Raw genomic sequence first — 15,118 nt, 5'->3', positions numbered from 1 at the left:
CCAAAAAGAGGATCATAGGATTCATAAGACTGCCAAAGGGTACTATGGCACAAAAAATATTAAGAACCCCCACTCCAAAGGGAGACCTACCATCATATGATGACCTAGTTTAGGAAACACAAATTACATGGCTCTCATATCATAATACAAATAGTATACATTTACTTTGACTGGCCAAGCTGTTCCTCGAAACAAAATTTTAGGGGAAAAAATTCTATCAGTAAATAAGCTTATTAAACTACTCAAGAGAAAAAACTGATACAGGGTAAAATTATAAAGCAATCATAAAACATTTAAAATGTTATTGTGGCTAATTCTTTTAAAGTCCTTATCTGTTAGAAATATATACTGAAGGATTGACAGGTGAAATGATATGACGACTAAGCTTTGTTTTAAAGTACTATAGAAAAAAATGGGACAGGTAAAAGACGAAACAAGAATGACAATGGAGGTTAATCATATTGTTCTATTTACTTGTGTGTGTGTATGTACTTTTCCATTATAAAAGTTTAAAACTATATTCAGATTAATGCACAAATAATAGGTTTACTAAGGATTATTAAGAGATGTATGGGGCATATTCCTAACTGCTAACTAAGGTCTGGATCAAAATCAACTGCATGCTTTCATTCTGTTTCTCAGACTGATTGTTACTAGTGCGAACCACTGCATTCATTCTTACATTCTCAGTAACACCATATTTGCTAGATGTAGTCTTTCAAAAAACTGGAAGAAAAATAAAGATATGCAAGTTCAATAGGTGATGACAACTAAGGCTATTATTGGGGAAAGAGGCTACCTCTAACAATCTTGCCAAGAAGAGCACGTGCTCTGTGACATCTCTCTTAAAAACTGGATGTCAATAAAACACACAAGCATTTGGCTGAGTTATATGTACCTTGATCTTTACAACTCAAATGCAACAGCGGTCGTCAAGTACAAATTTGGAACATGAGTAATATTACACACTGTCTACTACCTAACTTTCAGATGACTTCCAATATTCAAATTTTTTTTCCACCAGTAGGAAAGGGCTCTTGATTTGGTTATTTTGAAGTAACAACTGCACTAGTATTTACTCTGTGATACTGTGATAGCACAAGTATTTCCTTGATAAAGCAAGCATTTGATATACATCATCTCCACTTGTCTGGCACAATAAGAAACATGTCATTCATTTCCTAATTGCTAGAAACTACCATATATCTGTGTATCCTCATTTACCCCTTTAAAGGATTTGAGAAGACCAAGTCCCTCCTGGGTTAACACTACACAAGAATACGTTCACAACCACGTGTGGAAAAAAAAAGAGTTTATTCAAGTGTGAAAATCTCTAACTTTAAGAATAGTTTAATAATAGATTTTTTAATATCTTTGAGAAATCTTCAAAAGTATATTGTTTTAAAATGTAAAAAAAAAATTAAACTAAAATATATATTTTTATAAATATCCTTTTAGACAGCTTGTTCTAAATTGTCTGATAATAATCACAAAAATTGGAAGCAAAAGGTGTTAAGTAACAAGAAATCTGTCACTTTCAGAAAATAGTTCTTTTTCCTATTTCTCACCTCAGTCAAATGTTTGCTTCGATCATGTCCATTCATTCTCCCTCTATTCAGACGATAATTTTTTTTGTCTTTTTAACCCATAAGACCCTTTAAAATACAGTCAAGTTCATACTAAAAATAAATATAATGTGCAAACATTTTCTTAAAAGTCACAATAAAAATGCTTAAATTTCTGGTTTTTTTAAGATACAAATTTGAACCCTCTGGAATGTAAGCTTTGTCATCTACAAAACAGGGATAATCATAGTGGTTCTGTGTAGGCTGCTATGCAGAGTTAATGAGATAAGGGCTGTACATAAACTGAAAGGAGTCCTAGTGTCAACTTTACTTTCTTTTTTTAAACATTATTCACTGGGAAAATGCACACATACAGGTTTGTATAATGACCACTAGTGTATCTTACCAGAAATTAAGGCTTACCTTGAACTTTTTTACCTCAGAAGGTAAAAAGAATTCAAACTAAGCTAGAAGAGTATTATTGTGATCTAGCACAATTCAGTTGGCAAATATTTATAGAAATTTATGTAAATTTTTTATGATACGTTTGTTAGCTGTTATCTGTTGAGGTTGTCATATATCCCCTTTTGTCATTCTGAAATCATTTCTATCAATGCTAGATTTTCTAGATATGTTAAAGGTTTTTTTTAATAAACTATGAATTCCTAAAAATATTAGCCGCCCATGAAAGTAAATTTTTTTAACAGTACTAAGTAGAAGAAGCAACCTATGTGATTTAGCATTCAGATCTCATGAATTGAAGGTCCAAGTAATAATACAAAGCAGGCCACTACTGCCTTTGATAACCTCCCTTTTTAAATCCTTCTCTTTCCAGTTATACCTGTAAAGCACAGTACCCTCATGCTTTCAAACCATCCTCTCTCAGGTTGTATAACACTTGGGTAAATGTAATCTAATAAACCCAGTGGTAAGAATAACAACTTAACTTCTACTGAGCATTTGACATTTGCAATGCACTTTGCAAAAAGCTTTACATGTAATAACCTATTTAATCCTCACAAATTTCTCAGATATGGGTACGTTTATCATCCTCATGCTCAAAGAAGGAAAACCAGTCAATTCTCAGTTTTAAATAATTTCTAAAAATAAAATATGGTTACAAAATATTGATCACAGGAACCCATCTCCCAATTTTTCATAAGATATGCATATGGGCATACCATTTCAAGTAACACAAAAACTTTTATTTATTTATATAACTTAGAAATTGATTTTTTTAAAAAGCATAAGTCAACTTTATAATCATGATATCTTTTTTAAAAAGAAAGAAACTTTTTTGGCAAAAAAAGTAACAACAGGAAAAAAAAACAACAAAATATAGTAACCATAATTCTACTTCTGTATTCTCATATACCTAACTTTATTTACTTCTCTGAAGACATCCCTACACTAGAAAATTATTAATCTCTTTTTTAAACAAAATAATGTATCCTTCTTGCTTCAACAGCTTTCACTGGTAATGTATTACTAATAGAGCACTATGATCATATCCATACTCTAAGAAACTTCATAACTTTGACATCCTATATCACAATTTATCAATGTTTGTTAATGAGTTGAAGTATTTTATATGAGTTCTTACAGGCTGTACATAAAGAGAAAAAAGGTTATCTAAAATTCTAACCTGAGGGCCGGCTCTGTGGCTTAGCGGTTAAGTGCGCGCGCTCTGATGCTGGCGACCCGGGTTCGGATCCCGGGAGCGCCCCGAGGCACCACTTCTCCGTCCAATGTGAGGCCGAGTCCCACGTACAGCAACTAGAAGGATGTGAATCTATGACATACAACTATCTACTGGGGCTTTGGGGGGAAAAAACTGAATAAATAAAATCTTTAAAAAAAAAAAATAAAAAAAAAATAAATAAAATAAAATAAAATTCTAACCTGAAACCAACTTAATTTGATGAAAAATATTAAAGCCTAAATCAATATTCACATGCAATAAATATTGAATAGGAATAAACCTAATTTTATTGATGAGCTTAGCTGTTCTGCTATTCTCTGGAAATAAACTGTTTAGTCATAGTGAGAGAAGAATAGTTCTTTTTTATACATTTAAGGAATCATTTGTCAAAAAGCTTTTCACCTACAATATTACTTTCACTAATAATGAGTATCAGCTCTATAATTAATAGAGGTTTAGATATAGTCTAATCTAAAGGCACTGAGATACATTAAAAGATCTCTCAAAATCATTCTTAAGCTAATATTTGCTATAAAATCATTCTTATACTTGAAAAGTTTACTGCCAGAATAGAAAATAATGATAGTTTTTGAATAAATTATCCTTACTGAAGCTAAACACTTCAAATGAGAAAGCAGTTAATCATAAAAACCAAAAACAAATTCAAACAAGTTATCTTAAACCGCTACTAAAACATGTTTACACAATTTCCATAAACTCATATAGCAAAACCATACTGACATATAATTTATAAAATCCACTTCAATCTTTTGGTGTATTAAGTTTTCCATCTCCTCCAGGAGGAGTACCTGATGCATTAAAACTGGATACATACTTAAGAGAAAAAAATATGCTACCTTATTTAGTAAAATGTCTTCTCACTTGGTATAAGCTCTCTACTCAACTCCCATTCAAGTCTTGTAATATGTCTAGATTTTCTATATTGGCCCTAGTTTCCATTACTTTATAGACATAATACTCTAGGATGCCATTTCTATCAAGTGTTACACTTAGGTCAATTGTTAGGACATTAAAAAAATTATTAAACGAAGATAAATAATGACATACATTTTGAGGCAAATAATAAGGTAAATAAAGATGTTCTGCCTGCTTTCATTAAAATGTAACAATTAGAATTTTAATTTTATTTATACCATATATAATTATGAATGTTGGTTGTTCTATTATACCAAAGGATGAAGAATGTAGAAAATAAAATAAGATGACCTGGGTTCAAGTCTAAATAAGTTTCTTAATCTTAGCCTTATTTTTCTTACCTATAAGTAGAGATAAATAAATAATACTGCCAGAATTATATAATTTATAAGATTCCTATGACACAATAAAATAAATGAAAACAATTTACATACTATAAAGCACTAAATAAATGTTTTCCTCTCAGCATATCACATGAAAGTTCAGAACACCAGAGATACAACTCAAAAAAGCCCTCAGAGAGAAAATAAGACAGAAACAAAGGATAAGCAGTCAGAACAATATTAGACTACTCAAAAGCATCATTTAAAGCCAGAAGACAGTTGAGTCATGTTTTCAAAATTCTGACAAAAATTTATTTACAACTTAGACTTCTGTACCCAACAAAACTATCAATTCTGGAGTAACGGTAAAGTAAAGCTATTAATCACACATAAAAGGTCTCAAAAAATTTACTCTCATACACCCTATTTCAAGAAGACACTGAAAGTTCTCAGTGAAATGGGTAAACCAAGAAAGAAAATATGGGATATAAGGAGTCCATTGCAAAAGAAATGCAAAGAGAGTTTCTGGGATAATGGTAAAGAGGCTCCAAAATGACCACTGTACAGTAAGCCTAGTGGCCTAGAAAACCTCCCCTGCCATACTAACTTAAATTGGAGTTGCAGGGGAGCCAAGAAAGCTGCAAGGGGGAAATGACTGATTATCTGATGTATTCACTGTACTGCAAGGAGCCTGACAGAGAGTTTTAGCGATAACACAAAGAAACGCAGGGAAACTAAATCATGTAACTACTCTAAGTAACTAAAATGTTATATAAAACAAATGAGGGAGTCAAATCATAGTAGCCTACATGGCTTAGCTGCAAAAAGTTATATAATAATCACAAACATGAAAAAAAATTAACATTGATTTAGTGAAAAACTGGGATATAACTATATTTGGAAGAGATGACAAGTATATATACTTCTTAGGGAGGAGGATGTAAGAGTTAAATCTTCCTCTTCTTTAACAGTCAATAGATATTGTTTAAATTGAAAAAGAATCAAGAAATAGCACCACTGAATGTCTTATTTAGAAACAAGGAGTACAATACTAAAAGAAGGAGCAGAAAGAGTTACCACTGATTCACACTGAAGATTAGACAGCAGGGCAGGGAAAGGCTGGTAGGAGTAAAACGAAAGACCTCTGCTTCTAATTTTAAGCCTTACGGCACTATACGAACTTTCAGTATATTCATATAATTCTTTCAAAAAATATAAATGTGTAAATAAATACCAAAGATAAGTAGAAAAATGAAAGACCACTCAAAGTGCCCAATTTCCATTTTCTTTATCTCTGAAATAATCCAAGCAGAGGCAAGACAGACAAACACAAGTTGGGGATGCTTTAGATGAGATTCCTACACAGGCTGAGAGGTAGAGCTGACAACCTCCAAATTGTTCAACACAAATCTTGGACTATATAATCAGTTCTTTATTCCATGTCCTTTTAAGTCATAATAGATAATTTTTAGGAGAATAATTTATATTATTTTGTTTCTTTTAAAAGCAATATATATTTTCTTTAGCCTATCTTCCAGGAATTTTATTCACATTAAGTGCCAATTACATGCTATGCTTTGTGCTCTGTACCCTCACAAAGAGAAGACAGGTATTATTATTTTATGTTTTATTAATAAGAAACTTGAGTGGCCAATAAATTAAGTAACTTGTCCTAAGTCACCCAAATAGTAAAAAAACAGTGGAGTCAAAAATCACACCCATATCTGTAGGACTGTAAATCCCATTCTCATACCAGTTTCTTATTTCTTAACTCACTGAATAAATATTTACTGTGTACTTTCTATTTGCTAGGACACTATTCTAGATGATGGAGATAAAATGATAAACAAAATAGACAAGCTCCTGCCCTTTAACAGTAATTACATTCTAATGAGAAAGACAAAAAATGATCCTATACCTACATATTACAGTGCCAGAAAATGATAAATACAAAGAAGCGTAAAGAGCTGGAGGAGGGAAGAGTGGATCTTTTTAGTTAGGGTGAGCCAGTGAGCCTCTGTAGGAAGCAGCCTTTAAGCAGATATATGTCTGCATAAGGAATCAAACCATGTAAAGATCTGGGGGAAAACATGACAGGCAAAGAGAAGAACAAATGGAAAAGCCTTAGGCAGAACTGAATTTTGTTTGTTCAAGGATGAACAAAAAGGCTACTGAGGCTAAAATGAAATAGGCAAAGCAGAGATTAGGATAGGAAGCTAGAGAAAGGCAGGAGCCAGATTATGTAGAGTCTTACAGACTATTATAAAAAATTCATTCTTTTTCTGCTTGTAATAGAAGCCACTAGAGTTCTAGACACAGGAATGAATGATCTGGTTTACAACTTTTAAAAACCTCTCTGGCTGCAAAGTTGAGAACTGACTGAGACAGGGATAGAAATAAGATGATCAAACTAGAAAGATACACCAAAATCAGCAGCTGTCCTATGTGACAGCTTCAAGCCCCAGGGGCTATTAGGATTTCAAATGTGGCTCATCTGAATTGAGATGTGCTTTAAGTATAAAATACACACCAGATTTTGAAGACTTTCAGTAGGAGTGAAAAAAGTAAAATATCTCAATAATTTTTTACATTTATTACATGCTGAAATGATAATGTTTTAGATATACTGGGTTAAATAACATGATTAAAATTAATTTCACTTGTTTCTTTTTATTTCTCTAATGTAGCAACTTATAGTTAAATTACATGTTAAGTTACAAATGTGATCCCCATTATATTTCTATTTGACAGTGCTGCTCTCAATGGTGACTTAGACTAGAGTTGTAAGGGTAGAGGAGGTAAGAAGTATTGGATTCGGGATACATTTTGAAAGTAAAACCTACAAAACTTGTTAGAGAAGTAAATGTGAAGAGTAAGAAAAGGAGAGAAATCATTTTGATTCCAAAAATTTTGGCATCAGGAACTGGGTAAATGGTGATGAAATATACTAAGATGGGGAAGTCTGGGTTAGAATCTTATGTTTGAGCTGCCCTGTTGGATATCCTAACAGACATGTCAAGTCATCCTCTCGGCAATCCACAAATAAAAGAAGCATAATTCATAAGGAGGATGTGTAAATGGTACCCCTGGTGTTTTGCAGTGTTCAGCCTAAAAAGTTGTATCCAACAACTTCGAGTCAAGTATTCTCTGGGTAGTGGATACTCACCAAATGTTGTTGATTAACTGTTAGAACATAGTTCAGGCACATAAATTTGGTTCATGTGTAATGCCAGATTCTGCTAATGAGAACATCTGAGGATATATAGTAACTAGGAGTTCAAATGTTTTAACCTAACAGCCCACAATTCAAATGCTAGCTTCACCACACTAAAGTCTACTTAACCTCTCAATCCCTCAGGTCACTCACTTCTAAAATGAAGGCAACACCTACCTCAAGCTCTGAAGATTGAGTAAGATAATGTATGCAAGGTAATTAACATTATACTTGGCACATAGTAAAAAGCTTAATATATTATAGCTATTAATAAAAATCAATGTGGTAAGAAATGGAATAAGTAACAAAGCTACAAAAGATTTTTGGAGAGTTTCATTCTAGTTCTACTTTAATATTAGAAAATACATTATCTTATTTCAGAATTCTCCAATATTAAAATGTGTTACCTGTAAGTAGTATTTGGAACATAGACATCCCTGGCAGGAAACTCCAAAATTTCTCTTGTGGGTCTAACTCTACTGTCAGGGTAAAGCTTCACTTGAAGCAGCTCTGGGGTTAGGCAATAATGGGGATTTTCAGGTGCTGGAGAAATGTCTATCTTCAGCTGAGCTGCATAGAAAAATATATTATAAAAGCAATGTAAACATAAATAAATAAAAATTTCATGTTAAAAATGCTTTTGGAAGGATTTAGATCATATTTTGTAAGAAGTCTGGGAAGAAACCAAAATTACTATCGTCTCAGACTTCTAAATTACTTCATTTTACCAAGTCTCAAACTTATAAATTACTGATACAGACATAAATGCATGTTGAATAATAAACGCTTACTGAATGAATGAATGTGAAGGAAGGAAGGAGCAAAAGAGAGGGAAAAAAAACAGAGAGAGAGGGATCCAGTACAGGAACAAGCCAACATTTCAAAGGTTGAATGATTTAATTTAAACTTGGCAGACTGCAAAACAGTTTTACTCTGGGACAGTTTGCTCTGATCATAACATGAATCTGTTTCTGAATATTTAACATTCCATGTACGTTTTTTTTCCCTTTAGAAAATAATTTTAAGCCACGATATTACTCATCATTCTCATTTCACTACTCAAATTATCAAAGGTGCTGAGTCCTGCATCCAAACTTAGACCACATGAAAGCAGATTAATGAGAAGAAGAAACTGCAGGCATTGAGCACAGAAAGACATATGAGCCAGATAAGTGAAAAAAGGAATACATAATTACTAACTATACAATACATTAGTGATGATAATAGTTGTAATAATGTCCACTCAAAATTTTAAAATACCTGTAATGGGTCTTAGTCGCCGTAAAACAGAAGACGGCCTTCTCATATCAGCAAGGAATTTGTACAGATCTTCATCACTTAGGCGGTCTCCTTCCTAGTTTTAAAAACAGAGGAAAAAGTATTCAACAAAGCAAATGTAGTAGATTGAAAATAAATTTACATTGCCTGTTAATAATCCTGCCCTTCTTCCTTCAATTTAGTCAGAATAAAAGGTAAAATTAAATTAATATAATTATGATTAAAAATAAATATGCTGACATTTCCTTTTTATGCTTTCAAATTTTGAGTTATGATATTGTTATCTATTTTTAAATTTTACATATTTATTTATAGCCCATTATTTATGTCTGTAAGGTACTACAGGACACTCTAAAACATAGAAAATCAATACAAGTTAGAGGTAGATGAAAAGGAGAAAAGAAAAATAAGAATATAAACATAAAACAGACATACATATATTTATATAACAGTCTTATAAATCTGTTACACTTGAGTTTACATTTGTCTTTTCAACTTTTTATCATCAAATTTCTCAAATGAAAAATATACAGCATTGGCTAAATTTGAAAAGAAAAAAAAAGAAGTAACAACAAAAAACTACTCATAAGAAAAGGACAACTATCCTGATATTAAGACCAGAAAGAAAACTCTGAAAAGACTTCAATCACTGGGAAAAGAAATGAAAAAAAAAAAAAAAAACAGAAAACCGAACCATATCTAATTAATACAAAATTTTCAATTTAAATTTATTTATTTATTTATTTTTCCCCCAAAGCCCCAGTAGATAGTTGTATGTCATAGCTGCACATCCTTCTAGCTGCTGTATGTGGGACGCGGCCTCAGCATGGCCGGAGAAGCGGTGCGTCGGTGCGCGCCCGGGATCCGAACCCCAGCCGCCAGCAGCGGAGCTCGCGCACCCAACCGCCAAGCCACGGGGCCGGCCCAAAATTTTCAATTTAATGTAATATTTTTCTTACAATTAAAATAGGTAGGGATTAATTTATTCTTTTATTCAAGAGTCAGTTTTTAGATTTCATTAACCCAAACCTCCTGCACTTGATATCTTTTTGTCTTTACTACATAGTTCATATATTGTCTTTTTCTCTTATTTGGTAATGAACATATTTAAGGTTACTTTATTTCTGTGAGCTCACCTTGAGCCATATCCCATTTGTTCACTATTATATTCTAAACAGGGTATAGAAGTGATCTTCTTTTATCCCATTACTTAGAAAAGTGATTTTTAATTTCTAAGTGGTTGGAGATTTTTGTTAATATTTTTATAAATAGTTTTTAGTTTTCCTGAGGTATGGCTGGACAATTTGACTTTATGAAGATTTTTTCAGTGACCTAATTAATATATGACTAATTATTGTAAATGTTGCATCAGTTGCTAAAACAGTATATTCTCTTCGAGTACAGAATATAGATCTTTAAATGGTCCTTATTTATAATAACACTCAGATTATCTCTAGACTACATTATTTCTGTCTACTTAACCTGTTAACTTGATTATACTGTTGGCCTCCATTCTTTACTCCTTGTCTGTTTCCATGCCTTTTGCTGGGTGGGGCATAATTCCCTCCTCTAGGTTTGGCCATGTGATTTGCTTTGTCCAATAAGCAAACATGCGAGACTTGAATAGTATTTGCACAAGTGAGCTAGCCCTCTCTCTTGAACTTCTGTCACTGCTATCAGAACATGACCAAACTAGTCTGCTAGAAGATGAGAGTAAAGGTTGAGAGAGTAGAAGCTAAGAGACACGGAAGAGGTCTGAGTCATTTCAGTCTTCCCAACAGAAGTAAGTCGAGATTAGCTAACCCCAGTCAACCTCCAAACATGTGAATGAGCCTAGCTGACACTCCCTCCTCCACAATGCATGTTTACTGTCCTGTACTCCTGAAGCAACAGACAACTTACATACTGTCAACAAACAGAACAAATGTCCTTAAAACTCATGTGTGCGTTTGATTTTGTTTTTAAATTTCCATGTATTTCTAATAATTTTGGCTTGACACATTTCAAATCTGTACATAAACAGATTTGATTACTATATCCCAATTGTGGATAGTAATTTCTCATCAACGAAAAAAAAACCTGCCTTCTGCATCTCATTTAGGAGAAACTTGTACCTTAAATTCTACTTTATTAAAATTGTAATCTCTGCTTTTTACTTAATCTGCATTTGCCTGATGCATAATATTCTAGATATTTAAAAATACTTATAAAATTGTACATGTTGATACTTAAAAAATACAGAACTGTACAAAGTCAAGTGTAAATGCTTTCCATTGCTCCATGTTTCCAGCACTCATCATTTTTAAGTTTTCATAATCACTTTGTGCTAGTTTCCAGGTACCAGTCTCCAACACAATGTCCAGTACATGGTGAATGCTCAAAAAATATCTGTTGAATAAACAGGTGGGTGGATGGATGGATGACTTGTTGATTTAAGTTTACAATACTAGTTCAATAATAAAGCAGGCTGAAGAAATGAAAAAAGAGCTGTGGAAATAGTGGCAGAAGTGATGTACCAGCTGAAGAAGCAGAAAGACAGTAATGTCATAGCTGCCAGGTTGTGTCACCGTTATCAGGTAAATCTACCGCCCTGTTTCCACAGCTATATTTGGCCTATTGTCTCATCCAAGGAGCACTGAGGCCTCTTCTAGATTCTTTCTTGTACTACTGTCCATAATAAAAAGACTCTTACCACTTCAGACACTTCTCACCTGCTTTATTTTCCATTTGAGTTTATCAGAGCAGTTGCCTATGAATGCTATTGATATATAACTGAGAAAGGGGCTTCAAGCAGACTGCTGTCAATTCATGGCACATCCTGCCTAAACCCTTGCCCTCTCAGGTTATAAGGTGTCAGTAGGCCAGGATTTCCTTATACTTAGAATAACACCTCAAAAGGAGGAATTTTGAGACAATACTTAGCATTTTCCTTTAATCTGCTCCAAAATACATGCATGGTACCCTTCTCCAGTCTGTCACGCTGATACAAATTTTATCCCATTCTTAAATGGTTCTGGTCATCTGGTTACTTAAGACAAAGACTTTCAAAATTTTATGACTTTGATTCACAGTATAAAATCCATTTTACATCAAAATCTAGTATGCACATACACACACATATGCACTCACACAAAAATTAGGGAAAAAAATTTACTGAAACAATATTTAACTTCACTATGTACAATGCACTATTATTTTTCTATTCTACTGGGTTTTCTTTTTTTAAGCTGGGTGTTAGCTACTAAATTTCCATTACCATTAATAGACCATGACCAGCATTTGAAAACTACTGATTTGACTCTTGTCTGAAGTACAGGGAACATACTTGCAAAAAAACAAATATCTTTGATCAAGAACTTCTTGGACCTATAAATTCACCTGTAAAAATCACTCTGACTGTATTTTAGCACAGAAATGCACTACTAGGGCCTGAAAGTTCTATTCCATATACCATGGATGTGGTAGGTTAGGTCAAATAAAACTTGGGTGGGGAAGACAGATGTAACCAGACACTCACTCTGACTAAGAAAAACCATCAATGTTTAAGAAAAGTTAAAATACTACAATTAAAAAACAGGATATAGACGTGAGGGATTGATTTTGATGCATTATTAGTCAATGTCAACATTTAAATAAATATAGTGATAAAACAACAGGTATAACATTAATTATTTTTTATTCTTTTTATTCTTAAAGTTTTTTTAATTTCTTGAAATCACAATCAATTGTTACACATACACATACTATGTTTTTTATGAAACCAAAAGAAATTTATGTCTAGTAGCCACCTAGAATTCCTACATGACAGAACAATACCTGCTTAAAAAAATTTGTCACTGTGAGAGTAGCAGGTCGAAAGCTAGTCAAGTTACAAGCATCATCTCCACTTGTTGTCCTTTCAAGTGATCGTCTGCCAACAATACTAGAATTCCTCCTCTCTGACCAAGACCCTTTTCGTTCTACCAAGAAAAGAAAAAGACAGATATTCATTTTCATAATATTTAAAGCTTGTTTTAAGGCAACTTTCCAAACACAGGAAAAAAACCCACTAACGTTGAAAATTATCCACTCAGTATAGTGACAACAGTAGAAGAATTTCGCTTCTGGAGAGAGCGGTGAGGAAGCACTACATGTTCTGGTTCTCTTCGCACAACTTTTCCAGGGTAAAATAAGTTTCTACCACACAAATATTATGCATATGACCAAAGATGAGTTATGAAGAGCAGCTATAGAGGAACTATGTATGCATTTATTAGAAAATATTCACATAATGGAAATTTTAGTCACCATATAATGGTCCCTCAGTCTTAGCACTTGAGTTTGAAACACAATGTTAAGATAAACTTGCCTTCAAAGTCTTTGCAGAAGAACCGTATTATTCAAAACCAATAGAACAACTATGTTGAAAATCAACAAGGAAATAGAAGATTTAAACAATACTATAAACAAACTAGACCTAACAGATGTCTATAGTTTACTCTACTAGGCAAAAGCTGAATGTGCATTCTTCTCAAGCACTCACAGGACATTCTCGAAGATAGACTGTATACTAACTAAGCTGTAAAATAAATACAATAAATTCAAAAGGACTGAAATCATATAAAATATGTTTTCCAAGAACAGTGGAATTAAACTATAAATCAGTAACAGAAGAAAATATGGGAAATTCATAAATATGTGGAAGTTAAACAGCACACTCTTGAATAACCAATGGGTGAAAAAGGAAATAACAAGGGAAATTAGAAAACTCTTAAGATGTATAAAAATGAAAACACAGCATCCCAAAACACATGGGATATCACTAAAGCAGTGCTCAGAGGGAAATTTATAGCCGAAAATGCCTATATTAAAAAAGAATATCTGAACTCAGTAACTTAACCTTACATTTTAAGAAACTAGGAAAAGAAGAGAAAACTAAACCCAAAGGAAGCATTAGAAAGGATACAAAAAAAAGACAACAACCGATAAAATTAAAAAAACTTTAGCTAGGGGCCAGCCCCATGGCGTAGCTTGGCGCACTCCGCTTCAGTGGCTTGGGTTCGCACGTTCAGATCCCGGGCATGGACCCACACCACTAATGAAGCCATGCTGTGGCAGCGACCCATATACAAAATAGAGGAAGACTGGCATAGGTGTTAGCTCAGGGTCAATCTTCCTCAAGCAAAAAGAGGAAGATTGGCAACAGAGGTTAGCTCAGGGAAAATCTTTCTCAGAAAAAACAAAAAAAGCACCAACTAAATAATAAGACAAAAAAGCAATTAAAAAATGGGCAAAGGATATGACTATGTATTTCTCCACAGAAGTTACACAAATAGCCAGTGCACACAAAATGATACTCAACATCACTAGCTATCAGGGAAAGGCAAATCCAAACCACAATGAGATACCACTTCACCTGCACTAGGATGGCTATAATCAAAGGACAGATAATAAAAGTGTTGGTAAAGATATGGAGAAATTGGAACCTTCATACACTGCTAGTAGAGTTTTTAAATGGTGCAGCCACATTGGAAAACAGACTAGTAGTTCTTCAAAAGGTTAAAACATAGAATTATCATATGACCCAGGAATTTCATTTCTAGCTATACATCCAAGGGAAATGAAAACATATGTCCAAACAAAAGCTTGTACATGAATGTTCATTGCAGCATTATTCATAATAACCAACAAGTTCAAACAACTCAAGTGTCTATCAACTGATGAATCAACAAATAAAATGTGGTATATCCACACAATGGAATTTTATTCGTCAATAAAAAGAAATGAAATACTGATACATGCTACAACATGGATGAACCTTTAAAATATTATGCTAAGTGAAAGAAGCTACGCACAAAAGACTACATATTGTATAATTCTATGATATAAAACGCCCAGTATAGGCAAATCTATTCAGACTAAGTAGACTAGAGGTTGTTTAGGGTTTGGTTTGGGGATTTGGGGAAAATGAACAGTGACTACTAATGTGCATAAAAGTGTTCCAAAATTAGATTGTGGTGATAGCTGCAGAACCTTGTGAACATACCAAAAAACTGAATTATACACTTTAATGAGTGAATTATATGGTACGTGAATTACATCTCAATAAAGCTGATAAAGA

At 33.2% G+C, this 15,118-nt stretch overlaps 1 protein-coding gene across 7 annotated transcripts in view; it reads right to left on the bottom strand.

The window, feature by feature from the left end:
* Positions 1-15,118, bottom strand: part of DOCK7 (dedicator of cytokinesis 7) — a 190,378-nt gene that overhangs the window by 127,699 nt on the left and 47,561 nt on the right. For all 7 annotated transcript variants that reach the window (XM_087417095.1, XM_087417065.1, XM_087417088.1 and 4 more), the window contains exons 12-14: positions 12,835-12,977; positions 9,001-9,094; positions 8,148-8,310 (exon numbers count right to left, since the gene is read on the bottom strand). In XM_087417095.1, coding sequence (XP_087273221.1) covers positions 8,148-8,310; positions 9,001-9,094; positions 12,835-12,977 — 400 coding nt within the window. The remainder of the gene's footprint in view (positions 1-8,147; positions 8,311-9,000; positions 9,095-12,834; positions 12,978-15,118) is intronic.

The sequence above is a fragment of the Ceratotherium simum genome, chromosome 2, assembly GCF_057802395.1.
Source record: "Ceratotherium simum simum isolate JZ-2026a chromosome 2, ASM5780239v1, whole genome shotgun sequence".
Lineage (NCBI taxonomy): Eukaryota > Metazoa > Chordata > Mammalia > Perissodactyla > Rhinocerotidae > Ceratotherium > Ceratotherium simum.
This window is presented reverse-complemented; position numbering and strand designations above follow the sequence as displayed.